Source organism: Phalacrocorax aristotelis, chromosome 11, assembly GCF_949628215.1.
Source record: "Phalacrocorax aristotelis chromosome 11, bGulAri2.1, whole genome shotgun sequence".
NCBI lineage: Eukaryota > Metazoa > Chordata > Aves > Suliformes > Phalacrocoracidae > Phalacrocorax > Phalacrocorax aristotelis.
The window spans coordinates 17,261,771-17,288,108 of record NC_134286.1 but is presented as its reverse complement, the minus strand read 5'-3'; the positions used below and the strand labels follow the sequence as shown (position 1 = coordinate 17,288,108).

The window sequence follows — 26,338 nt, the reverse complement described above, 5'->3', positions numbered from 1 at the left end:
CAGCTCCCGCCGCTGCCGGCCCAGCGCGCAGGCGCGGCGGCGCCGCTGCCGGGGCTCTGTCCGCCGCCGTGGCCCGGCGGGCTGCGGCGGGGGCCGGCGGCGGCAGCATGCGGCAGTCCCTGACTCAGCAGCGCCCGGGCGGCGTGGCCCTGCCCGACTCCGTCGGTGAGTGCGGCGGGGAGGGGAGGCCTGGCCCGGCCAGGCCGGGAGGATGCGGGGTGGCGCGCGGGGGCCGGGGGTGCGCGGCCATTTTGGGTGGGGGGTCGCCGGCGCCGCCGCCGCAGCCCGGGCTGGGCCGGCCCCGAACCCCGCCGCCCGCCCCGCCGCCGTTCAGGCGCGGTTTCAGCCGCAGGGGGACGGTCCATGCCCCCCTCCCGCCGGAGCCCCTGGGGCCGCGCCGCCCTGGTGTGGGTGGGGCTGCGGCAGAGACCCCCGTGGGGCGGCCCCGGCCGGCTGAGGCGGCCCCGGCCCCGGGAAGGGCGTCCGCGTCCCTCGCAGCCTCCTTCGCCTCCGGAATTAGGTCAGAGAATCCCTCGTACCGCTCCGCACCGGCTGCTAATTGCAATTTGCCCATCCCAGCAGGGGACGAGCCGCCCAGACACCTGCAGACCCTCTCCCCTGGGTCTGCCGACGGGGCCCTTCGTGCGGTTTGGGTCACATCTGGCGCGGTTTGGGTCACATCTGGCACACTTTTTAAAAAATGCTTTTTTAGCAGAGAAGACGAACAAAAGGAGCCAGCCTGGGGTCGAGAAGCGCTTGGTGCCATCTGCCCCGGGTTCTCCTAGGGTAAAAGTTAGAGCTGGCTTCCCTGGGCGAGTTCGCACTTATTCTTTGCTTGTGGCTTTCCTCCCCCAAAAAGACTAAGATGGAGAACTTGGTGCTGTTTCTGTACTATCTTGTCTATTTTCTTCTGATAATCAGGAAAAAACCTAAGCAGATCAGAGGCAGTACAAAGATATGTGTTATTGCAGACTTTTAAAGTAAAAAAAGGAAAGGAAGAAGGAAAAACCTGCTACAACCTTGTTTTTAGAGTGGGCTTATATATGGCAACTGTAGTAAGAGGATGTTTCTGAGGCTTAAAATAAAAATGATCTTTCTGAAGGCTGTCCACGTTCTGAGTGCCATTTTAGCAAAAGAAATAGCCAGACTATAGATAGCATTAATTTCTATACATCTTCCTCACAGAGTTAAGCCCAGAGTTTCAAACCACCTTGTATACTCACGTTGAGGTAAGCACTGCAAGTTTTGAGGTATTTAATTTGTGTAAATCACAGAGAAAAGGCTATTACTCTCTCTTAAAAGCAGAGATAGCAAAGATGTCATAGCTCCATTTCTGTCTGTAAAGCTGTACCAAGCTCAGTAGCAAAGAAGAAGACAATCTAATGGGGGATGCTTTCAGCAAAAATTGGTGTTGAGAGAGAAGATTTTGCCAGGGCAGCCCTTCAGCAGCTATCAGTAGAGACACTGAGGATGGCTCCATGTATGCTGAAGCAGCTGCAGGCATCCTTACAGAAGTACAAACCCACTTTCTCAATATACATGTAACAAAACATGTTTTCAGAGAAAGAAAAAATGGAATTAGTGTCCTAGTACAGAGCTGAAGTGGATGTAATCACATTATCTCTTGCCAATATAAAGTTAAAAGATTATGGGTGGTTCTGTCAAGACTTGGAATAAAAGCATTTTGTGGGTTTTTTATTATTTTTTGTGGGTTTTTGTTTTGTTTTATCCTATGAAGAATATTGAAAAGCTTTCAGAAATTTTCCATTTGGAAACCTTGTTTCGCTCTGTACTGCATGTTGGTGTGTGCCAGTTGTGAGCTGGGAAACAACGTAGAAATGTGAGAGTGGAAAACGTGGTGATTCTGAAATAAGGTCAGAATCCATAGAGTGTTTCAAGGTGCTTCTTTTAGAGTGTTTTCCTGCAGAAGTGCTATTACAAAATACTCTGCGTTTGAGGAAAATAGCACATTTTGTAGGTTTCTTCACTGTAACTTTTTGAAGCATCTCTGATGGAAATGCAGAATGCTGCTTCGCATGAGTAAACGCCGTGCTCGTGTACCCATGACGCTAGCTCGGATGTGCTCTGCAGGGTGGTTTTGCACAGCACACAAACATCTGCACACCCACACAGCCTAACCGTAAGGAGTTTAAGCTGTGTAAGTAAAATCAGCCATATATTCCGTACCTTCTGCTCATTTGCCAGCCAAACTGTAGCAGTAATCAGAAGTTTGGTGATCTACTATGTGTGTAAGCAAGACAGGTTCGTTCCTTCTCTCCTTTCAGAACTAATCTATGTAAGAAGTCGCAATTTCTTCTCCAGTTTCTAAGGTTTTGTTCAACTAAACTTTTGGTCCCAATACTTTAGATTTTTAAGATGTTTATGTGACACTTGCATTTAAATAATTACATTGGAACTGGAGCATGGCACAAGCTATAGTATTTGGGAGACAATACATACAGAATGGCCTAATATCTTGATGAATTTTGTATCCTTTATAAGTCTAGATTTTATGTTATTAACTTATTTGGCAGATTCAGGAGCATAAAAAGATTAACCCCAAATGCAACCTGCAGCAAACAGTTGGGTACCTTTGTCTCCATCCTGTAAAAAATGGCATGAAAACCAAGGATCACTGAAGAAAGATCCACTCTGGATCTTAGGGTTCTCCGGCAATTATTTAATTTGTTTGAAATTAGTAACTGTCAAGCTGTTAATTCTAGCTAAGGACTAACTAGCTGTCAGGCTCCTTGCTTTTAGACCCAGTGATGTTCCAGTGGTGCTGTCACAGTTGTGCTCTGGGACATGAGCAGAAGGTTTGTGGGTGGAAAGCTTTCCTTCCAGAGACACTGGTCAGTCAAAAAGGGTGTTGCTTTTCTTTGTAAACCTCTCTTGCCTTTCTTTCATCTTCTCGTGTTGGGCTTTTAAGCCCCAAGTTTAGGAGTTATTTATGGGTTCACGCTCATCTGGTTTGTGAGGGTGAAATGATCTAGCCTCATGCCCATGGCAGCCATGCCAGCCTGGAGCATGGATCGGCACAGAGAGGGAGTGCTCCTGCCAGCAGCATGGCTGGTGGGTCGGGATGGAGTGGATGTGGAGAAGCAGCGGGGAGCTCCTGCCCTTTTCCCTGGGGACAGCCATCCCTGCAGAGGAAGGGAGATAATTTGTACTAGTGTGTGTCCATATGGCTTCGTTGGTATAGCTGTTAGGGTAAAAAGGTCTCTCTAGCTGTGCAGCAAATGGGCACAGACCCTAAAGCAGGACCTGTGGGCACCTGGGGCATAACCTTCAAGGCAGAATGCTACCTAGCAAGGCCTGGTGTGCTCCTCTCTCTGGAGAATTTGGGCAAAGAGGTCATGCTTGGCTTGGCTGGGTCTTTCCTCCCAGCCTTTCTGCAGGTGTTTCATCTCACCACATACAGGCTGTCAGGGAGCCCCTGAACACCTCAGATGGGGGTTCCCAACGTGGTTTGCTTTAGCAAATAAGCTCAGCAATGGTGGAAGCAGCTCCTTGCTCTTGGGGCACATCCCTGCCCTTCTCTGAAATGCTCTGAGAAGTGCTGGTAGCACACACATCGCTTGCAAGCCTCTGGGGTGGGAACTACCTTTGCCTGCTCCTGGCGTGTGTTGGAGAGCCCAGGCTGCAGGGATGGGATTCAGGGTGGCCCCAGCAGCCCACGGGGAGCACGGCAGGGGACCGTTATCCTACCAGCTGCTCTCACAGGTGCTGGGTTATGTCTATGTAATATATGAAATATAATCAGAAGCATTGTTCCACAAAGTGATGTAAAGATGGCAGAGCGCGCACTGAACAAACATGCCTAAAGATGTTGCTGAGCTTAACGTTGCAGCCAGCTTTCTTCTTGGTTGATGGGAATCAGTTTTATATTTATGCTCATTTGGGAGATCTATAAATATATAAAAGGAAAAAAACATAATCAGGCAGCTGTAGATGAGTTTTACTAATCCACAAATTCATTATTCAAGCATCTAAAAATACCTGGTCCTTGCTGAAAGTAGAGGATGATACTACAGGAGGAGGAAAAGTGGCTGTTGCTGGTGATGTCTCATTTACGTGGGAAATTGTGGATGCCTTATGATATGATTAGAACCAAGATTTCCCCCCTCAAAATAAGTGGCATACAGTGTGGTTATTTAGCTTGATGTAGGTAGGCATATCAGAAAATACATAAATGCTTAATGATAGTGTTCCTCATTAGCTCAGTTGCCCCAGGCCAGAGGAACTGGAGGCTCCAAGGTATCCAAATGAGCTTTGCAAAGTTATGGGTCTTAAGGCTCTTTTCACCTATGTCAGAGCAATAATAAGTAAATGTGATTCAGATGCCCTAGTAATGCTTGATAAAGCATGTCAGTGAAGGTGAAAAGTGACAGCCAAACCCAAAAATATTTTCAAGTTAGAATAAAGAAAATTTACCACAGTGTGGTTGGCGGTGGGAAGAGAAATTTGTGGTACCGTGACTGTCCCCAGATGGAATCAGCAAATTCTGTTGTGTATGTGTGTTTTTAGGGTCGTTCAATAGAAGAAAAAGAAATTCCCTCTACGTAACTGTGACTCTCCTCATTGTGTCAGTATTAATTCTAACGGTGGGCCTAGCTGCTACAACAAGAACCCAAAATGTGACTGTTGGAGGTTATTACCCAGGGGTTATTGTAAGTATAGAACTCCTAGGTAGGTCTAGAAAACTTATTGCCTACAAAGTCCCTTGTAATGCTGCAAATGTTATAAAGGGTGATCTTGTCCTGAATATTATGCTCAGCTCCTTCATTGCCGTTTGATTTATTTGTTTTATTATTGTTTTGCACCTGCTGTTCATTCCCATGCAAAAATCCCATCCAAGTGGCAGCTTCCTCTGAGCTTAGGTAATAACATGCTTTTGAGCTAATGGTGAGACAGATAAATAGGTCTTATGTCAGTCAAAGCAACCTTAGAACTTCTTTGTTTGCATGCATCACATTGACCCCAGGCAGAAGTAAGGCAAAGAAGGACCGTAGGTGCCAAGAACGGTTGAGGGACCAGGTCTTGAAATACTGTTCACATGAACTCGTGGTCATAAAAGTTCACTTGCAGAAGTGTTTAATGATTCTGAGTCCCTGACTGAGGAGAAGCACGTTAGCAATAGCTGTGGCAGCTTGCCAGGGGAGCACGCACATCAAAGCAGCTATCACATCCATTTCTTCTTTTTAGTTATCAACCAGCGAAAATGGGAAAGGGCAATCTTGTAGCTTCAAATGGCTTAATTTAGAGAAGACCGCTGGTGCCCAGCCTTCTTGCCAGTAGATGTATAACCTCCTGCAGAAGCATAAGGGGCGAGTGCACCATGCACCTCCTGGCACAAGCAGTGGTCTAACACAAGCTGGAAAGCAAGTCCTGGTCTCTTCCCATGCATGTCTGAGACATGGTCAAAAAGAAGCACGAAAAGGACTGAGCTGCAGCCCTTAGCAGATTCCGTGTAACTGCAGCTCCCCAACTAGAGGATCCCGGTGTAACAGCTGTGGAGTGCTGTGCGTTTTGGTTTGGAGGCTTAAAGCCAGTCCAGATAACTAGGTGGAGACTTCTTGCTTTACCGCTGTTTGATTTATTTGCCACCCATTGCTGATCTCGGGGAGGTTTATACTTCTCTGTGGACAAGCTTTTCTATGACTGAAGAAAGCCCCTTTACAGCCACTAGTGGAATGTTGTTACAGACTGTGCTGGGCCTCTTCGGTTTAAGATTGTTCTTCTGGCTTGTCCCAGTAACTCCTGCATTTAGGCCTGATCTTTTTTAAAGAGAAGTATAGAAGTGTTGAGAAAGGTGACGGGCTGGCTTCAAACTCTCTGTGCTTAGCCTATGCTCTCTCAGCCCAGGTTGAACCTCCTGCTTCAGAGCAGGTCCTGTGGACTGGTCCAGATGGGTAGAGCGTGTTGTTTACATCCCCTTGACGTCTCCCGTGCTATTTATGCTCTGGGAATGTCAGCGTCGCTTATGCTTGTGTAAGACCCAGTCTACTCAAGGAATTAATGAATTCCTGGACTTGGGAAGGACGTTGGATTACTTTATTCAGGGGCACCCGGACAATTTGTGTTTGTCACCAAATTCCCCCTCTCAGTCATTAATCTGCTGCGTAGAAATGTGTGACGACCTCGCCTGTCCCCCTGCACAGCAAAACATTTCAGTGTGCTGATGGATGCTTCAGCAGGTGCTTAAAATAGCTGATGTTTCGTAACAAGCTGGGATTTCTCCCTTTACTGTGGAAAAAGGGCTTGCTGTGGTGCATGAGTGCTTGGTGAGTTGTCCCTAAGCAGGTGGTTTCCAGAGCCTTGAAGAAGCAGCTCTTTGCAAATCTTGTCATCCAGAACTTCACGTGAATGTTAGGCCTGAGTGCATCTCCTTCAGGGATTTCTGTGCACCATTAATGGTGCTCCATCATTAGTCATACCCTGAGTACCCTGCATCGGTAAGGAAAAGATAGAGCCAGAAGTCTCTTTGTGTGCTGGGTGACTTCTCCATGTGTGGACCAGATCCATGGATGGGATTATCTCATGGGACATCAGATGTCTCATCCTGCCATGCCTAATACACTATTCTTTCCTCCTTTAACTTCTGAGTCTTGGGCAAATGCCTCTTGTGCGAGGAGGAAACACACAAAGAAGCGGCTGTCTAATGCAAGGCATTATCTTCCCAGGCCTCTGCTCCTGAGGAAGGACAGACCAGGCAGTGGAGACCTTCCATGCATCAATGGAATTTTGTTTGGATGTGGTTTTCGCGGTTTTTGAGGTTTTTTTCCCAAACGGAGCAGTTCGTCCAGTTGTGTCAATGAGGAGCTGATGCAGAGGGTGCAGTGACATGTCCTTTAGCCAGGCTGTCTTCACCCTCCTCCATGACCACCAACACCTTCATGACTACGTCTGTGAATGCCCCGTCTGTGCCTCTGTGGGAAATATCCTCGGCTGTGGCTGGATGACTGACCTGGGCCTGGGAAGCCCAGAGTGTAACAGTGATGCTCAGCAGGCAAGAGTAGCGAGCAGGCACAGGGGGCAAGCATCCTTATGGAAGAGAGGCTCTGTGAGATGAGTATGTTGTCTCTGAGTTACACAAGCTTCCAGCATCTCTGCAAATGGCTGACCTTTCTTAGGCTTTGACTGGTAAACCCCTTCTGTAATGGTTCCTTGCCGAGCATATTGGCCTGGGGCTTTACTCTGGAAAAGCATGTTCATTTTGTGTCCTGTCCTCCTTTCAGACAGGCATCCCAGGGGATCATATCCACCAGCAAATAAGTGAGGCAGTTGATGCAGATTACTAAGATCTTTGTCCCATCCACAGGAGGAGTGGTTTTCCCATTAATGCAATGAGAATTCCCATTACTTAATGAGAATCCACTGATTTATTTGGTCTTCACCTCTTGGATGTACAAACTTGCTCCAATTTCTTCTTTTTTAATTATCTTACATTAAGTATTTCACCTTTTGGCTTGAGGCTGCTCTGAAACACAACATGGACATTTCTCTTAAGTATCTTGGATCAGGATCAAAGGGCACAAGATGTTTTTCTTGGGCATTTGCCTTAGCTGTGTGTTGCCACACAACTCCCTTGCTGCTAAACATCACCAGACTGAATATAATGCCTGGATCCATGTTGCCGTTAATGCCTGCATCTCCCAGGTTTTGGGCTTGGAATTGAGCTGTAAAACTCCTGTTACTTGGGGAAGGTGGGAGTTGTTGCTTGCTCAATCTGAGCAAAATAATAAGCCCAGAAGCACCAGCAGATCAGTTTGGGGCAGTTCAGCAGTCCCCTGGCTCGCTGCCCCACAGTTAAGCAGCACCTGGCCTCATTGCTGTGCTTCCCACCATGGCAGTTTGTCCCTGATATGGGGACAACAGTCTCCAAGAGCTCAGAGTGCAAGGCAGGCAGCCGAGAAGCAGCAGCCTGATCAGCTGTTCTGCTTTAATCCCTGCCGTTTGAGCCAGCAGCCCTTGCTGCCTGCGGCACTGCACCAAATGTTACCAGGCTTAAGCAGAGCGAGAGAAGTTTTAAACCCAACTTTTCATCACGTTTATGTTTGCTAATCTCTGCACGTGCCTCTGCTTGTTAATATTGGACTTATTAAACCTTTGTTTTCTATTCCTGGATCTTAAAATATTGATTCCAGGTTAGTTGACTCATTCTTGAATCACTGCAGCTTGTCTCATGCCTTTTTCTCCTTCCTGAGGAGTTGGACAGTTATTTGGCATTCTCACCTGGGTCTCCACTGCCCCCCTAGTCTGTTGACTGGATTTGTACCTGCTTAATATGACCAGTCCAATGGTAGGACTTTTCCAGCATTTCTTATTTTGCCAACCCACAGAAGTGGAGTTGGATATGCTCTACACTGATCAAAGACCTCTCTCAGTGTGACACAGAAGTACTTCTGCATCTTCCCCCCTAGTCCATGGTTCCTGGTTAAGTCCCTGTTTCTGGCCTGGCTGAGGTGTGCTCTGTCCTAGAAACTTCTGTTCAGCATAGCTAAATATTTTAAGGCTATGGAAAAAGGAGGTGGGAAATTGCACTCCTGGCTGACTTCACTGAGCTGAAATAAGAATAGCGTTGTCAGTTACGGCAGAAAAAAAAGATGCTTTTGCTGGTGTAGCTTATTCTGTTGGCTGGGCTGGTGTGAGCTCTTCTGGTAGAAGAGTGGTTGGTGCATCCTCACCCCTGGAAATGAGGGAGGAGTAGAAGGCAGCAGCAAACTGCGAAATCTTCCTGAGTATAATTCTCCCTTATTTCATACTTCATATCAAGAAACTCTCTGAGATGAAAACTTAGGTGATTGCTCATGCTGTCAGTGAGGTTACAAAAGCCTGGTCCTGCTAGGTTTGCATCTGCAGGCTCCTGAGTGTTTGTAGCGTTGTTCCAAGACAGCAGTGCATATCCTCATCCACCAGCCATTTCTCAGCATCACTGGGGAGGGGATTCAGAACTCATCCTTTTGGTTTCTACACATGCTTTTAGTGTCACATAAGGGATACACTTGATACTTCCAGCTAGTGAGAGACTCCACTGATTACTTGCTGAAGCAAGAGTGCTCACACATCCACACTATGTTCTTTTGCTGCTTCTGGATTGAATTGTGTTCTGTCTGTATGTAAAATATGTTGGATATCATCTTGATCTAAACGCTAACAGTATGTTGTTTTTCAGCTTGGTTTTGGGTCATTTCTTGGAATAATTGGATCGAACTTGATAGAAAACAAAAGGCAAATGGTAAGTTCATAATAAAACCTTTTTTGAAAAAATGACAATTAATCAAATTTTGTATGTAAAGACTATTACTGATTTTCCTAATGCTTCCAGGGTAGTGTTGCAGAACTAGAGATGGTTTCTGGCAGCATAGGAGAGCAAGACTGTTAACCCTGATGTTTTAAAATAATAATAAAAAAAAAGCTTAAGAAAGCAGAAAGTGACTATACACAGCCTCATTGAACTCAGTGGGATTTTTTTAAAGGGCTTGAAATTGAGTGTTCGGAGTTTTCAGGATAGTCAGTGTTTCACAGACTCATGGCCAGTGCTTTTTCTGTTGAGCTGTCACAGTATGTGGTACATAATATGGTAAATAACATAAACCTAATACATTTCGTTTAAATCTTTTAAAATAAATTCTTAGAGGCTTGGGGCTCTGCAAAAATTGCTTTTGGCCACTTTCTATTCTAAGCAAAGGATAGAGAAGAAGATCAAGCAGGTAGTCTAACAGCCAGCCTGGAGACTGGAGATGAAAGCCATTAGAGGGCCCAGCAGAAAGTCCTTCCTGAGGACAGGAGTGCTCAGAGCTCTCTGCTAGAGAATAAGTCACTCAAGATACCGACATTACAAAAAATATGAAGACTGGTGTAATTGAAAAGCAACCAACTGCTCCAGTGTTGCTGATTAACACGTGTGTTGCTGGTCCTCTTTTCTAAACGCCCCTTCAGGTAAGAAGGAAAGCCAAGAAACTTTGCATGCTGTAAAGCAGCAGTTGGGGACTTGAGGAACACAGAAGACGCTGGCTAGACCAGATGTGTGGACCACAGTGCACTCTGGTTCCCTCATCGTGCTGCAAGGAGGCTTTTGTGTGCTGGGGCTGGACAGCCACTGTCTAGTCAGGGCTCTGGTGTCCCATCCCATGGGAGCAATGTTCAGAAGAGAGCAGGTGGGCAGTGAACATGCAGATAAGCACAAACCATATGAGACCAGTGCTGCTGTTATGATATGATCACAACTGAGCATGTGCTGCAGTGGGAGGGAGTCTCTCCATGCAGTGGGGACAGAGCTGGCCCAGATTATCCCCTCTGGCAAGCACAGGAGACTTGTGTGGACTTTGCTGGGTCTCTCATGGCCCCTAAACATGTCTTGCAGATGCTGTTTCACAAACCCCTCATCTTCCTGCTTGTGCCTGAAGGTAGCAGCTGTAGCGCTCAGAGGTGTCAGTAACAGGGCTTAGGGTGGGGGAAGTCTTTTGGGAGAATTTAGCAAAAGGTGTGGGTAGTGAGAGATTAAAAGAAGTCAGTACCTGATGCAGTCCCAGCAGGCTGTTGAGCTTAGTCTCCTAGCCTGTTTTCTCTGCTTGCTGCATGTGGCTGGCTAGAGGTAGCATATGGAGAGGTACAGTCCAGCTCCTGGAGTGCCCCGAGGGCATGCCTATCTCCTGCCCCTGCTTGGCTCTCCTGGGAGAGTGGCCTCAATCCCCCTCACCAGTGGTTGCCCCATGCTCTGGCAGCAAAATCCCTCCAGCCTTCCTTGTATGAGGTTGCATGGCGCCAACGGGGGATCATGCCGTCCCTTGCAGCCTGTCCTACTGGCCCAGCACTGCTGCCTGCTTTTGCAGGGGTGGAGCTGCCTCTGCTGGGGGGCTCAGGGATCAGATTAGCAGGGTGTGCTGCTGACCAAGGCTAAGGCACGTTTACCAGGCTGCAGAGAGAGTTGGGAGAAATTTGTGCTAATCCAGGGACTGGGCTGAGCTGTCTTGCCCTTTGCTTTGCAAACAGCGTGAGGGAGAGAGCGAGGCAGTTGCTGTAGGAGAGGAAAACTACCTTTCTCAGAGTCAGGGTGCAGGGGAGGTGGGTTTTCCAGTGGATATTTTTTAAATTTTATTTTCACCCTGGCTCTGCAAGAGCAACATGTCCTGTTCTTTCTGTCCTAGCAGGGTTTCCAGTCCTCTTGCTCATCATGTATTAGCAGCATGTCAGGGTCTGGTTGAGCAATGATTGTGTTATGCCAGTCCTGCATTCTTCACAGGAGTGCCCATGAATGACAGCGTGGCTCTGACTTGACTTGTTTGCTTATTCTGAAGAGCCCTGGATAGCCTGTGTTTATTCATTTCATCTCTCCAGTGTTTTGTGTCTTAAAAAGCACACATGACCCAGCTTTGCAGGGATTGCGTCACTGCTGCCTCGGTTGGCAGCTAACATGTCTCTGCTGTGACCGCAGAGAGGACAAGCAGTAGCTGTCGCTTATTGTCCCTGTGCTTTTAGTCACATCTCCTCCTTGCCCAGGAGCACTTTACAGTGGCAACTTTGTCCGTTACGTGTTTCCATAATATCACTGGCAGTGCAGGACTTTTTTTTTTGTTTAATCTTCTGTGAACTTCCCCAGTGTCCTAGTTTGCTAAAAGGCAGTCTTGGTGTTGCTTGTTACACAGTTGTTCTTCAGTGATGGCAGGAAGAGCTAAAAGCAACTTCTGCTGTGTTGTTCTGGCTGTCTCTGCCCGTAAGCTGGGGAGCATGAGGAGTCGAGCAAGTGGCTGACAGGGAGAGCTAACCTGAAGCGGCACTCCTGGCTTCTCTCCGGCCTGCTGACAGGAATAGCCCTCTCATTTTTCCCACCCAAGTGTCTTGGCTTTCATGCCATGCGTCTGCACTTCCCACTTGTCAAAGTAAGGGAGAGTTTTTGTCGCCCCAGGGAGGGCCAGCTGCCCAGCGGCGCTGCCCACCTGCCTGCCAGCACCACAGGCAGCTCTGACGTACACCCAAGCTGCCCACTCAGCAGTTTTCAAGCGAGGAGTCAGCTTTTTATGTGGCTTTTGTGACAGTCATCCGTGCCATGGAAAAGTAATGGCCAACAGCTTCACAGCCGATGTGTCGCTGGCCTGTGGCCTAAAGGGAACCTCAGCCCAGAGCACTCCTGCTTCATGGTTCCTGCACTCCCCGAATCCAGTTTGTCTTTTCTTGTCCAAATGATACTTGTGGTGGCTGTCTTTGGCAGAGGTTAGGTGAGCAAAGACAAATCACTAGTATCACAGGGCTCTTGAGAGGAACTTCTGCTTGCTACAGTAACAGTATTGTCAACCCCAAATCAAAATTCTTGTTGGCAACTCCTGAAATTAGTTGAAAAACGTGGGATTGTTAAAATGAATTTGTATGGTTTTATTTGCTGTTTGATTTTCTTTATAATAAATTCTCAGTGTTTGGTTTTCAGGCTTTTCTTCAGCTGAAGGAGAGGAAACTGTGTAAATAAAGTGAGCAAACCCATTTCTAACACCAGAACCTTGTATCCTAGTAGGACTGTTACGAAAGTATCATTATTAACCTTGTATTACTTTAAATAACCATATTAGCAGCTCGCAAGCAGGGGCGACCAACAGATACCCTAATTGTATATATTTAGCATTTGGCTCAGTTCCCATCTGCAAGGGTCATGCTATTTAGGGAGAATATCCTCTTTCATGTGTGTGTGAAACAGGAAAACTAAATTTGCTACAAAATAACCTAAGCCATAAAACCCATTTCTTCCACCGAGACTGTGAGAAGCAGTTCTTCCTCCCATGTGGCTTCACTGGTTGTGGTAGTGAAGCTGTGACTGCTGTGACAGATAGCGCAAGTTGTGACCGAGATGTGGAGGCAGTATGGGTCTGAGTGGGGAGGTAATGCCAGTGTTTACAGCTGACAGAAACAGGGACCCAGCGTAGGACCTGATCCTGGAAAACTTGTCACCTGCTGCCATCTGTGAGTACTTTGTGGCACAGCATCTAATATTCCAGTAACAGCTTGTTGCTGGTGATGGTGACTTGTTTGCATGGTCATTGGCTTAATATCACACTCTGCTTTATCTACTGCTGCAGTTTTTATTTGCAGTGGGACAACGTACGTCTTGAATACTTGCCTCATCTAGAAAACCATTTTATTTTCTCTCATTTTGAAGCTAACTGAAGTAAGCAATTGCACAGGGACCATTTTCCCTGTCCCAGGTGAGTCCTCTTGCACCTCCAGTCATTGCTTAAGCTGACCTGGTCTGCAAGTGGGTGTTGCTGGAGGAAGGTCAGTTTTCACTGAGGGAGGTTTAGGTAAAAACAGTGTGATTAACCTCAAAATACTAAGATACTTTAAGAATCCTTCTGGCTTGCGTTTGTCAAGGGGTTTGGCTTCTCTTTTGGAGAACTGGATCATTGTGCAGTGGCAGGAACCAAGGTTTTTGAGCAAACTTAGCACCTGGAGCTTCAATGCAAACAGCCCCTTGCCAGGAGACCAGAGATATCTGTCAGTGCTGGCTAAGCTAACTGTTATTTTTGTATTTGTGCTATTAGTGATTTTTACTATTGTTCAAAGCTCCCAATGACCAGAGTCACCTTTGTACTTGTGGAGAAGCAGTTCTGAACAGCTGCCAGCAATCAACATTTGAAGGCTCTGATCGCTGGAGTGGAAAACCACCAACGAAGAACACACTAAAGCTTTCAGTTCTTTAAATGCAAATACTGCTGTTGCCGAAGCTACGTCTTTGTGAACCTGTGTGTTTGAATGCCGCACTTGCCCTCCCTCCATGGCCCTGGCAATATCCCTGATGTGTTTTGGCGAGGAGGATTGGGATCCATATTGGGAGCTCTGTGTGTGATGAGCTGGTCTGGAGCCCACTGGCAGCAGCTGAGCTGCTGCTCAGGAACAAGGAGGGGTGATGTCGGCACTTGTGCATGGTTCTCCCAGCTGAGCAGTGGCACTTTGGCAGAGGTGGTATTTAAAGCAGCGTAGTGAGAGTAGAGACTTTGTTTTTCACGCCTATGTTGGGGTATTGCTGGCTTACCTTCTGAATGCTTTCACCCTAATTTTAAGAACAGGCAGGATGGGGCCAATGGAAGAGGATGAGACCTGTCTGACTTCCCTCTTTGAGCTGAAGGTGAAGATCTCTCTCCTTGCAGCTCCGCCAAGCCAGGAGGAGGCCCTGTGGGCTGTGCTTGCCGCAACCCAGCACCGAGGAGCCCAGCCAGGCTGCTGTGAGAGTGTGCAACACTGCTGGCGTAGGCTGGTCAGCTGTCTTCTGGCCTCACGGCTTTGTGCTTAAGCCTGCATGAAATTGTTGTTTCCTGAAGGTGCAGTCCCACCAGAGAGCTTCACATACAGCAGTGTCCTGTGTCCTTACAGCCTGGGAAGCGTTCACAGGAGCAGCTCCCCACAGCTCTCCAGGATGGGGAGAGAAGAAATCCCTTCCTTTCCCTCCAGGGAAGAGTTAAGGACGGCAGCAGCCAGAAGAGGAGGTGTATCCTCAGCCTAAGTTTAGCGCTTTGGGGTCATGGAAAAACTTGCATTACAATATCAAGTCCCCAGAGAACCAGTCTGGCACAACTGCTACTTACTCCTGCCACCTTGCAGGAGCAGACACTCTCCTTTGAGATGCGCAGCCTATTGCCTTCAATGAGACCAGTCTGTGCAGCCTGGGCAAATGTTTGGGTTATTGATTGCTTGAGCGCTTATTGACTGTGGTTTACGTATCCTTGTGGAGAGGGCACGAAATGCTTGGTTGTGGAGAAGCAGATGATACTTTGCTTTGTTTTCCTTTCTCAGCTGGTTGCATCGATCGTCTTCATCAGCTTTGGCGTCATTGCTGCGTTCTGCTGTGCCATAGTAGACGGTGTCTTTGCTGCCAGACACATAGTAAGTGCTTCTAGGAAAACACAGGTTCTGCAATGCTTTTACTCTAGGAGAACAAGTGATGGTGTCCGTAATCCCATATCAGGCCACATCAAACCCTGTAAATATATGTCATGTGCTGAATGCTGTTTTAAATCATAAACTTTAGAAAAATATATCAGTTTTGCAAAAATATTTTGAAATTAACAGCAAGCATTAAGATGTTAAAACTTTGCTTTAGTTTGTGTGTGCTTTATGTGTTTAGTGAGTCTCAAAACTATAAGGTGTGATGTGAATTACAGCTCTTGCTGAGGGACGATGTACGAGCAGTAACATCTATCATATTTTAGATATTAGCAGAGGTAGTTCTTGATGATGATTGAACTGCTCGAAGTTGTAGTAGAATGAAGCAATTTGATACGAAGCTTATTAAAGCTTTACAGTATAAACAGGAAGCACTTGCAGTAGGTTCTCAGTTTCCATTAGATGACTTAAAAAATTACAAGCTACTGCTGTCGTGACCAATCTCTAGCACAGTGGGATGTGCAAAAGCTTCAGTTATTGGTATAGAAATGAAAAAACATAATTCCATTTCAACTTTTTAATTTAAATTTGTAACAGCAAACAGATCTCTTTTTGTCCTGCAACTCTGCAGTTTGACAACTTTTTAAAAAAAATTTTGGGATTAAAAAGACAGATTTGGGATTTATTTGTGATCAGAATGGAAGGGAATATCGGAAGGTCAGAACCACCCATGAAGTGGAAACTCCCTGTGTCAGCTGGCTCATTATTCTCCTTGTAAAGCCAGCTCACCCTTCCTGCCCCTGAGCGTTCCAATGGGAGAAGAGATGGCTGGACGGCAGGATTTGCTGACAGAGCAAAGGGCAGCTCCACTCGGCTGCATGAGAGGTGTCTGTCTGGATACAACCAGCGAGCCTTGGCCGTTTCTGACCCCCATTGTGAGGGCATGTGAAGCACTAGCTTTGATAAAAAGGTGAAGCTCCTTCGACTCCTGATCCTGCCCATGTGTGTCTGAGCCCCACAGATGTGCTCTGTGATTTTTAGGTGCTGACCCTCACAGGTTGGGTGATGGCATAAGCTGGCACCTCCTCCCAGCTGGCCACAGGGATGTCTGTGTGTCTGAGGCAGCCAGAGCTGAGCAGTTGGGATGATGAGGGCTCTGGTTTCTGCCTCTTGATGAATGGATGTGCTTTTGGCCTCACTTCACCCCCTAACCGTCCAAGAATGTTGTCTTGCTGGAGACGTGCTCCTGCCACACTAGCACATAGCATTCCCTCCTATCGCCTGCCACTGCCCTGCCACCCCGAGCTTTGGATCCGGTGCCCTGAGAGCAAGTGCAGCTGCTCCTGGGAAGGGCTCACTGAAGTGGATACACATCCAGTGTTGCTCTCACTGAGGTTTTGCCCTGGGGACCAGGCTGCCTCAAACCATGACGTTAATGCAGCTTGATTGCAGGCTGAACCATTGGTAATCCTCTAGAGCTTTCCCACAAGTCACTCAAGAACCCAGAAAGACAACTTCACCAATAAGAAATTGTTATGATTCAGCATGAAGAACCCTCGGAAACAAGTCTTGCAGCCCTGGATGTGTCTGGGGGGGATGAGGAATGAATCATTCAGTTTCGGGTGGCCACCCTCACCCAAACAAGCCTGGCTTAAGCGCCTGCTCCTCTCGTGCTAACTGCAACAAATACATGTCTCCAAGGGCTGGGGTTAAACATCACCTGGGGCTCAGGGGGGCTGCGGTGGCGGGGATGTTGCCTAACAGCCACTGTATTGAGATGCTGATACAAGAGCAGGGTCTCTCTAAAGCCTGGCCCCTTTCCCCAGACCAGCTAGCTGATTTTGATTTCGCTGCTGTGCTAAGCCTGGTGCTTTTTTGTCGGCAGGATCTGAGGCCACTGTATGCGGGGCGATGTCAGTACTACTCCAAGAGTACGACCCCACCGGAGGTGAGAGCAGGTTCGGCTGTGCTGTCTCCATGAAGGGGCTGGCTTCGTGGTGCAGGTGGCAGAACCTGCTGCCAGGCTGCTGCTCCGGTATATGGAGGTCTGCAAAGCAAGGAGGGAGTGGGGTGCCAGGAGGACTCAGGGATTGAATTGCTCCTCACTTGGAACTGCCACGTTAGTGAAGGAGCAGGTGGAGCAGAGGGGATGGGGGAGAGGAAAATACACCAGTTTCTCTAGATCTTCAGCTGTGCATTCATTACGGGAGCAGGGTGGTGGGTTGAGGGTTTAGACAGCAGTCATTTCTAAGCATTTGAGCAACATGTACCAGCCTCTGCACCTCTGATGTCTGTTGCCTTTTCCAAAGAGAAGCCCATTGGGGGTGGATGTTCCTGCTGCATACTGATAGTGTGCGTGAACATCTTTGGCTGCCTTTGCTGTGCACTGAGAGTTTCTGAAATTTCCCCATGAGTTCCTAAGTCGGTTTGAATAACCACTCTATTCCAAATTAAAATGCCTGCTCAAAGTGCAAAGTAAGTACTACCCAGTGGCATTGCTGGGATCCATTCTCTTTTCAGCCTGAAGACCATCTGAGTGAGCAGACAACCACTTTAGTCAGTTATTCACCAATATGGTAACCTTGCTCTCAGTTTGTATCATCCTATGGACAACTCTTTGTTCTAAGTTGCTGTGTGGTGAGGGGTGCTAGTTCAGCAAGGTCTTGGCTGCTTGTAAGAGTTGCATAACCCCATTCCTGTGCAGGCAAATGCTTATCTATGACTTCCCCGTGGTGGAAGGAAACGCTGGTCTGTTCTACTGTAGCGTGTCTTTATTCCAGTATAACTGTGTACTTTGTAGGAGCTGTGCTGCAAGATAAGGAAAGAAAGATCTGCTTGGGGCTAATCTGGAGATCAGTGCAAAAATCTACATGTAGAGCAGGCCAAATAGCAGCAGAAACCGTGTTTGGTGATTATGTCCTTATATGCTTTGTATTTTTTTTTTTCTGGGATCACACAGGCAATCTGTCACCCACAGCGCCGTGCACCCTGCACGCCGAAAATAAAAACCAACACCTGCTTCTGCTGTGACCTGTACAACTGTGGAAAGTGAGTAAGCTAAAAATACCATTCCTGGCCGTGGGAAGGGCGAGCAGTGGTCATGCCGGTTTGCAGGTGTCTGAAGGGCCAGGATAGGTCAGGAGCAAAGTATCAGTTAATGACAACTGTTGTGGGAAGGGATCTGAAGCTGTAGTTGCTAGCCGCAGGGAATCCCAGGCAAAACATAACCAAGTAAAGGGGTGTATGAAATACACTAAAGCCATCCCAGCTATGGGTGAGCATGCCTGGAGCCAGCCTGGCTGGAAAAATGTTTCCATTACTTCCGTGGTTGGTGCTTTCCCCAGTTTTTCCCATATAGGGCGTCCCTTGTCCTAACACCATTGTTCTGTGTTGGCATTGCTTGTTCGCTGGCTTTTATTTTGGTTTAGAAGATTGAAGATGTAAAAACTGGGACAGTGTTATTCTTCCTCACCTTCTCACTGTTTCATTCCCCACCCTGCTAACAGGGAGGAGAGTTCGCAGGCTGCGTGTTCATAGATCAGTGTCCTCTCTGCCTAGTGAGTATCTTTCCTGGTCAAAAGAGGTTGGAGGGTGTACCAGCACGGTGCAAAGATGAGTCAGAAGGGTGGTTACCCATCGAGCACTGCTGCATACTGATCACACCATCATTAGATGTGGCTACTGTGCCTAAGCCAACTTAATTTACAGCATGTGCTGTTTATAGCATTTGGTGTGTCTAATGTGTGTCAGCAAGGAATTAATAAATTGATTTTTTTTTAGTGCTGGCTCTTGCCTAGGGCTGTTTCAGGCTTAGCATTTCTCACAGTACTTAGTTGGGCTGGCCCCCACTTAAATCATTGACTGTGGTGGAGGAAGATCAAAAGCTGCTGTTGGGACAGGGTGGTTCCGCATGCTGGGAAGGGAAATCCCTGGTCTCTGTGGGACTTTGTTTGTGTAGAAGCCGCTGCAGAGGGGTGAAGCTCACACTTTCCTTTGACAGTTTACAGAACACAATCCCTTTTTACTAGATGCAGAGAGCAATACACAGAGAAGTGATTGGAATAGAAAAACTTCTAACTTTTCTGTTTTGGTGTTTTTTGCGTTTTTTTTTTTCTTTCTTTTTTCTCCCCCCACCCCCCCACCCCCCAGCTGGTTGAGGGTCCTGCCTCTGACCCATTTTCCCCTCTCTGATATAGGATTGGTTGTTACCATCTCAATCTTGCTTAGTGCCACACAAGTGTTCTGCACTGAGGAGGTGCTGGCTCTTTTGGGATCTCAGTAAGGAAGGCACAGACACTTAAGGCTGGTTAGCTCACATATTATGTAAAGGATGGAAATTATAGAAAAAGTGAAAGCAGTCTTGCATCTCTCCTGATGCTGGGAACCCCATATGTGGCAGCATCAGATGAGCCCCTTCCCACTGATAAGTACGTGCTGTACTTATCTGCACAGTGCTGAATGTTCTCAGTGGTACACCAAGGCTTGCTGAGAGCTTTATGCTCTCACGCATCTCCATAGGAACGAGATCTTGCAAACAGTACATACAGGTTGTATTGTTAAAGGCAGTCATGGTATGTGCTCAGGTTATACAGAGGTCACACAGGCTAACATACAGGTTTTTACAGCCTGTGATTATGCTCTGCCTCAATTCTGCTTGAAATCCCTGTCCCCTCGTTGTAATGTCTTCTGCAGTGGCCTGCTACAAGATATGGAAAAAAGGAAAAGAAGAAACCAAAACTGAGTAATAAGGCAAGGAAGGTGGCTCTTGCAAAAGGGGGCAGGTTCCTGCAGGCCTTGCAGAATCTGCTGTGGCGCTGAGCCTGGATCTCCTGCTTCTTGGCCTTAAATATGAGCCTGTTCTTCCCCATTTCCTCAAAGCCCTTGTGCAGTTTGAGCCTAACCCCATATGTGAGCTGGGAGATAAGTCATTCATAAGCCCTTAGTGTTGTTTGTCCCTGATAAATATGTTTTGTTAAGGGGGATTTGCTGTAGCCCACTACATCTGGTAAGCTACTCTGAAGGCCAGCCTGTTCCGCCAAGCAGCAGCCAGGGAGAAGTCATTACTGAAGAATCCTGCCTGCAAGACTCCAGCCCACTTGTTGCAGGAGCACCTCTTCCCTTTCCAAAATAATGACCTAAGTGGATTCAACTGAGTTTTCTCCGTCTCTTTTCTGCATGTGAAAAAGCTTAAAAACATGAGCAGACAGACCTCTCTGCCAGGGTCCCAGGGGTCCTGGCAAGCCCATGCCATTGAGAGATGGAAAGGGCAGGCAGCTGGAGCAGGGCAGCCGAGTTGGATGTCGGACGTGCTCTGTGGCCAAGTCCTGTGGTGCCAGGAGGCCAGCTGTGCTGCCCTGTGCCTGTCCCACCCAGCTGCTCTTGTGGCTGTGAGGAGCAGCCAGTGCTGCCCTGAGGGGCAGCTGCCGCTCCCTGGGGGACAGACTGATTTCCCTGGGTAATTCCAAGACCGGTTTGTCCTTGGGAAGCCTCCAGGATCTCTGTGGAGATCTCAGATGATAGAAATAAGAGGCAGATTCAGACTCAAGGTCGTTTAGGTATTTTCAGGCCTTGCGGGACTTTTTTGTTTCACAACAGATCAAGCAGTCTTCTCCATTGTCATACAGGGAGATCTCAGAAGCTGCAAGCATGGGATCTAGCAGGCTTTATGCCCATTCCCTCAGTAGTTAGGTCCAGGCTATCATTAAATTACAGAATGCATTTTACTGTCCAGCAGAAGTGCTTAGGTTTTATGATGTGTGGTGCGTTTTTTTAATCATTATTGTTGGGTTTTTTTCTAATCTAGCAGAGTAGAGATTTCTGGAGGCTACTACGAATACATTGATGTCAGCAGCTGCCAGGACATCATTCACCTTTACCACTTGCTGTGGTCAGCAACGATTCTGAACATAGTGGGGCTATTCCTAGGGATCATTACAGCAGCGATACTTGGAGGCTTTAAAGACATGGTAAGATGGTACCAATTTCTCCGTGCATTAAACCAAACAAATCAGGCAAATTGCCTTTTAGAAATAATAATGAAAACAGCTATTGGTATCTCAGTGCAAATGACTGCATCACTGCAGTCAGGCTGGAAAGAAGGGCATGAAATAACTGTAAGGAGAAAGTGGAAATGATTCACCTTTCTGATCTGGTGTCAACACCTGAACACAATTAGAAAAAATGAACAGAACTGGGAGGTTGTATTTTCAAAAGGAATTATTAAAAATCAAAAATAATAGCTCTCTCTTAAAAATTGATCTTCCTTTTCATAGCATTGACCTTCTACAAGGAAATGTGTGGTGGTTGCTCATGTATTGTTGATTTTATAGCAGTAGTAAGCTTCTGAGCTTTACAGACTGTTTAAACAGCCCTGTTAGGCTAAAACTCTCCATCTAGTTTCTTCACAGTGCAGAATCTGAGAGGGTGAACTGGAGTCCAAAACCAGCTGAAAGACTGCAAACTTCAGATAATGAAAAAAATGCTGTTCTGACAACATGATCTTTGAAATACCCTCACGTAACCAGGCTGCCTGTTACCTTCCATGCAGTTTTGTTCTGCAGAGGACAAGTCAGTGAGGAGAACTGAACAGATCAACAGATAAACTTGGGGTTTTTTTGTCTCTTGTAACATATTTGGAATAATACAAAAAGAGGCACCCAGAAAAGTGCATTTGTCGTCCTGGCAATACATTTTTCTTATAAACAAATCTTGGGCCCTGCACTAAGGGCCTTATTTCAGAACTCTGAACTTTCCTACACTCTTTTCAGACTCACCAAGATCTTCCCAAACAGGAGGCACATTCCCAGCTGTGCATCGTGACCTTTTGAGATTTGATCCACACCAGACAGCCTGTAAACCTCTGCAAAAAAGATGTGTAGAAGTGTCTGTGAACAGCAGTATAAGAGGAGTTGAAATATGCTGACCTCAAAATGCAGTGAATAACAGACTAACCAAAATTAATGGATTCTTTCTCCTACTTGTAAAAATGCAATCTGAACCGTTGTTTTGTTTGAGTACTGGCATACGCTGGGCTGCTGCCAGCTTGTTCTATGGAATCTGGGAGGAAACAATAGGTGGCTGAGGAATGAAATGACCTTGGGACTCACCTGCTGCCTAAGAGGGGACCAGGTTGCCAGTTGCTAATTTGGCAGAGCTGAGCTCTAAAGACACTCACTCAGTGCTCTTTTAAATAATTTCTGCTTTCATTCAGGTGTCAGCTTTCTGTGACTTAGTTAGCAGCCTGAGATTCTCTCATTTTGTTTTAACAGACTCCTTCCCTCCCTACTCTGAACTGTACGGTTGAAAATGCGCACCCTTCGGTGTCCTACTACTCGAGGCCACAAGTGGCATCTTACAACACCTATTACCACAGCACTCCTCACCTGCCTCCCTACTCTGCATATGACTTTCAGGTAGGGAATGTTACAGGACGTTTTCTTGTTTAGCAGCAAGGTTAAATCCAGCCGGTCCGCAGGACTCTGGAGGCCTGTTTTCCCATCAGTCACACAATTTAATTTTCCCGTTCCTGCAGAGAATAGCAAATCTTTCCTACTCGGCATTGGTCCTTGGTAGTGCTCTCTCTTACTAAGGCAGTGTTTTTCTGAAAGCTGTCCTTGAAGGGAAGGCAGCAGAACCTGCTGCCTGCCCCCGCCATCGTTCACTGGTAGAGGCCATGTTAAAAATAGGCATTGCCTCTGGCACCTGCAGTGCTCTGAGGATAGAGGCAATGCGAGGTGTTCAGGTGCTGGTTTTTATTAGGCCAACTGCCATGTCTGAGAGAAACAGATGAGCTTTTGGAAACAAGCTATTTGAGCTCCTGAAGACACATACTGACTGAAAAGCTCTTCTGTTGTGGTTTTTTTTCCCCACACACATTTCAGCTGGTCTAAGAACGGTCCCTGCAAACATCACCTCTGCTGTAATGCATCCCTTCATCTCCTGAGTTAGGGAGCTGTGCTGTTGGAAATGGTGATTTCATGTGAACCTTGCTGTCAACGACAGCTTTCGCTTGTTGAAGCAGATGAGGACATTTCCTCAGCTCTTCTCTCAGGTGGATGTTACCACAGTGGTGGTGATTGATAACTTTAACACATCGTACGTTTTCTTTGCAACCATCAGGGCTGGAGACTTTTTTTTTTATTAACAAGAGCTTAAGGTCTTGGACATCAACCAGGAGGTGCGCTCTGCGATAGCCACCATCTCCCTCATGAGACTCATGCATTAGAGGTAACATGAACCTAAAGCTTCCTGGTTTTACTGCTAGTGCCACTAGACACCACTGTTTTCAGGGCTTCCTAGAAATATTTGAACACTTACATCAGAACTTCTGGGACTTTTACGTATGCAGATTTGTGACTCATTTTTGAGATTAACACAACCTGGGACAGTCACTAGTGTTGTATAACTTTTTACACTTAAAAAAATGCCAATCTCAGCACATACCAAACCAAGCTGTGTTGCAAAGTCCTCTTCTCAGCCGCTTGGCTGGCACCAAGTGCCGTTTAACTCGGGTTTGTTGGTACTGCAGCCACGGTACCAGCAGAGAGCTGGGCATGGGTGGATTTGCCCTGCTTTTCAGTAGAAGTACTGCTGGGGCTCTGCTAGTGCTTCCATGTCAGCCAGATGGTTGAAAGTCTCTGTGTATCAGTGCTGTGAGCACAGGTGTTGGCTTAGGAGCCAGCACAAAAGCTGGGTGTAAATTGAGGTAATCTAAATTTAAAATAGCCAACTCTCTCTTTCAAATGCAGTTCCAAGTCTGAGCCTTGCTTGTCTTCCAGTGAACTTGAGCATCTGCATGAAAGCATTAGCTAAGGCCTCTGGCTGTGGAGACTCTCTCTTGCCTTGAGCCCTACTCTGACCCAAGCAGTGTCTGTACCACTCTGACACCTTCTCCCCTGCCATCACAGCACACGGAGCAAGCCCAGCCTTGCCTCTCAAATCCCTTTTGAAGGCTGCACTCCTGGTGCAAGAATTGGCCAAGTCACTGCTTCCCACTCATCCCACACATCTTTCACAGGAAAAAAAACCAACACCCCGGAATTTCAAAGGAAGCCTGTGCCCCTGCAAGAGCCTGGCTTTCACACACAACTCTAAAATGGCAGACCTGGCTCTCTGGTTTGTGGAGGAGCACAAGCTGATGGGTGTTGCAGTGGCCACCGCTCGTTGCCATGGCTGATGATGCTCCACCCAGCTGGTCGTGGTGAGGAAGGCAGCAGGCCTTTGCAGTGGGCCATGATGGGAAACAGGCAGGAGGAGAGGGCCCTGGTGGAAGTAGTGCCTGTATCTTACTCCTCATTCTGTGCGCTTGGCTGGAGGCAGTTGGTTGAGGAAGTCTCGGACCTGCAACGTTTTGGCTTCTGCAGACCCTGAGCCACATTTGGCTCTGATGAGAGGACACAGGCGAGTGGTGGCCTTGTCTGCCTTTCACCCACTGTCAAAAGAGGAATTAGTGCCATCTTCCCCACCACTGGCTTCGTTAACAAAGCGAGGCTGCTGCCTGCCGCCAGTGCAAGCCAGGTCTACTTGCAGCCATGGCAGCTCTCCTCCAGGACTTGTGGCTATGGCAGCCAGGCACAGGCATTTTGTAACCGTGAAAACCCAGGGCTGTTTGCTAATGAGTGCTGGTGCCGTGTTGCCGTAGCAGTGCCTTTCCAAATGTCTTTGCAGTCTGGGGCTCCCACCCACTGAACTTTAGAGGAACTGGGGTGTGATGGACGAGCTGTTGGGTTGTTTGAAATGGGAATGGTTTGTATGGCTTTCTGCGAGGTCCTTGATGAGCGGGCTGGGCTTTCATGGTCTATATACCCGCTTAATAAACTGTCACAGGTTGGCATTAGGGGAGTGACACAAAAAAGATGCTGTTTGAAAACAACCTGCTATTACTGCAGATTCTGTCATCCCTCCGCCCACCAAGGTAAAATGGCATGGTCGCCTCTGACCTTGTACATGGTCACCACTACATACAGCTTGGCCTCGCTGCCCCCGCGCAGGTCCCTCGGCGTGCGCTCCCATGCCCCTTGCAGCACAGCGCAAATCCTCCTCGCATTTCTCCCTATGCCGGGGCCCTTAATCTGGGCACACTTGGGATTTGCAGCCTGTGCCTGCCTGCTGCCGAAGGGTGGTGACAGGGTGCACGGTGCCTGAGCGCCAGAGCAGAAGGGTGCTGTGTTCCAGCATGCCGGCGGTGCCACCGAGCACCATCCAACACTGCTTGTGCTGCAGGCAGCTTGTGCAGGTGGGCCAGATGGCTGACAGCAGCGCAGGGCGCGGCATGACTGTCAGGGATAAAACCACGGGGTATTAGTGGCCAGAGGAGCAAATGCGGCTGGCCGCATTTCATTGCCTATTTGTCTGGCCTGTTTCTGGACAGAAAACAAGCCTGTGTGCGGGTCTCGGAAAGCGCCAGTGCCGTATGACTTGCAGCTTTAGACCTAAGGTACTTTTGATAACGACAGTATTTTAGAGAGCAACTAATTTTCAGGCATGCACAAATTTTGTTTCTCCACCTTTTCAAGCTTTTTATTTACTGAAGGAATAAATTATTTTGTTACCATTGATTTCTGGGAGTCTTTTATTTGTGACGAAGAGAAAATGAGGTGTAAGAAGAAATTATCTGCAGTCTGTTCATTGTTGCTACTGGCTGATGTGTAAAACACAAGATTTGAGAGAGACTCATCAGTTTTCAGTTGTCCAGCCTCTGTGAAATGCAGCAGGTACACAGAAGTGATGAGAAAATTCTTTTTTTGTTTGTTTGTTTGGGGTTTTTTGTTTGTTTTAAAAGCCTTCTTCAGTTTAGGTCTAAGGAGTCTCATTATGCAATGTAAGTTACTTAAACGCTGTGCTTACCTTGAATGAAACAATGTTTGAATACTAATTTGTATGTACAAATGTTTTCCAGAAGTGAGCCTTGAAATGTTAATTTCGCACTGCTTGGTAATGACGTATCGCTTTGCCAGTGCCCTTTGCATTCAGAAGTGGTTACATTACAATCTTCTTGCTTTCTCCCTGCAGCATTCCAGCGTGTTTCCAGCCTCCACTCCTTCTGGCCTCTCTGATGATCCCCAGTCAATGTCACCATCTCCCAGCTATATGTGGTCCTCAAACGCACCGCCTCGTTACTCGCCACCGTATTTTCCACCTTTTGAAAAGCCACCACCTTATACACCGTAAAGAATGTGGGAAAGAAAAAAAAATTGCCATTGAAATAATTGCGAACATTTTGTATTTATATTTTACTGTGGGAGGGAGCAGGAGGATAGGTACAGAAGATAATTGCAAATACAAGTGTTAGGTTGGACTGTGCTTTCTTGCGAGACTTATTTCAGAGGTTTAACAACAGACTATGAGGAAGGGGACATACTGCTGATGTTTTGCAGTGTCGGGGAGTAGCGGGTGGCCTAAATTCCAGCCTCCTTGTTTTACCACGAGGTTCCTCTAGTCCTTGGTTTTTAATAAAGTGATACAACACAGA

General features: G+C 47.2%; 1 protein-coding gene across 5 annotated transcripts; it reads left to right on the top strand.

Moving 5' to 3' along the window:
- Nucleotides 1-26,338, top strand: TMEM255A (transmembrane protein 255A). 5 transcript variants are annotated; one of them, XM_075107140.1, is made up of 9 exons: nucleotides 5-165; nucleotides 4,528-4,670; nucleotides 9,176-9,238; nucleotides 14,779-14,868; nucleotides 16,754-16,816; nucleotides 17,828-17,916; nucleotides 20,675-20,834; nucleotides 22,137-22,280; nucleotides 25,879-26,338. In XM_075107140.1, the coding sequence occupies exons 1-9, from the start codon at nucleotides 108-110 to the stop codon at nucleotides 26,035-26,037; spliced, it is 969 nt and encodes a 322-aa protein (XP_074963241.1). In that variant the 5' UTR covers nucleotides 5-107; the 3' UTR covers nucleotides 26,038-26,338. The 5 variants fall into 5 exon arrangements, with proteins under 5 accessions (XP_074963244.1, XP_074963243.1, XP_074963241.1 ...); XM_075107139.1 differs by having other exon boundaries at nucleotides 6-165; nucleotides 20,672-20,834; XM_075107143.1 differs by lacking the exon at nucleotides 22,137-22,280 and having other exon boundaries at nucleotides 1-165.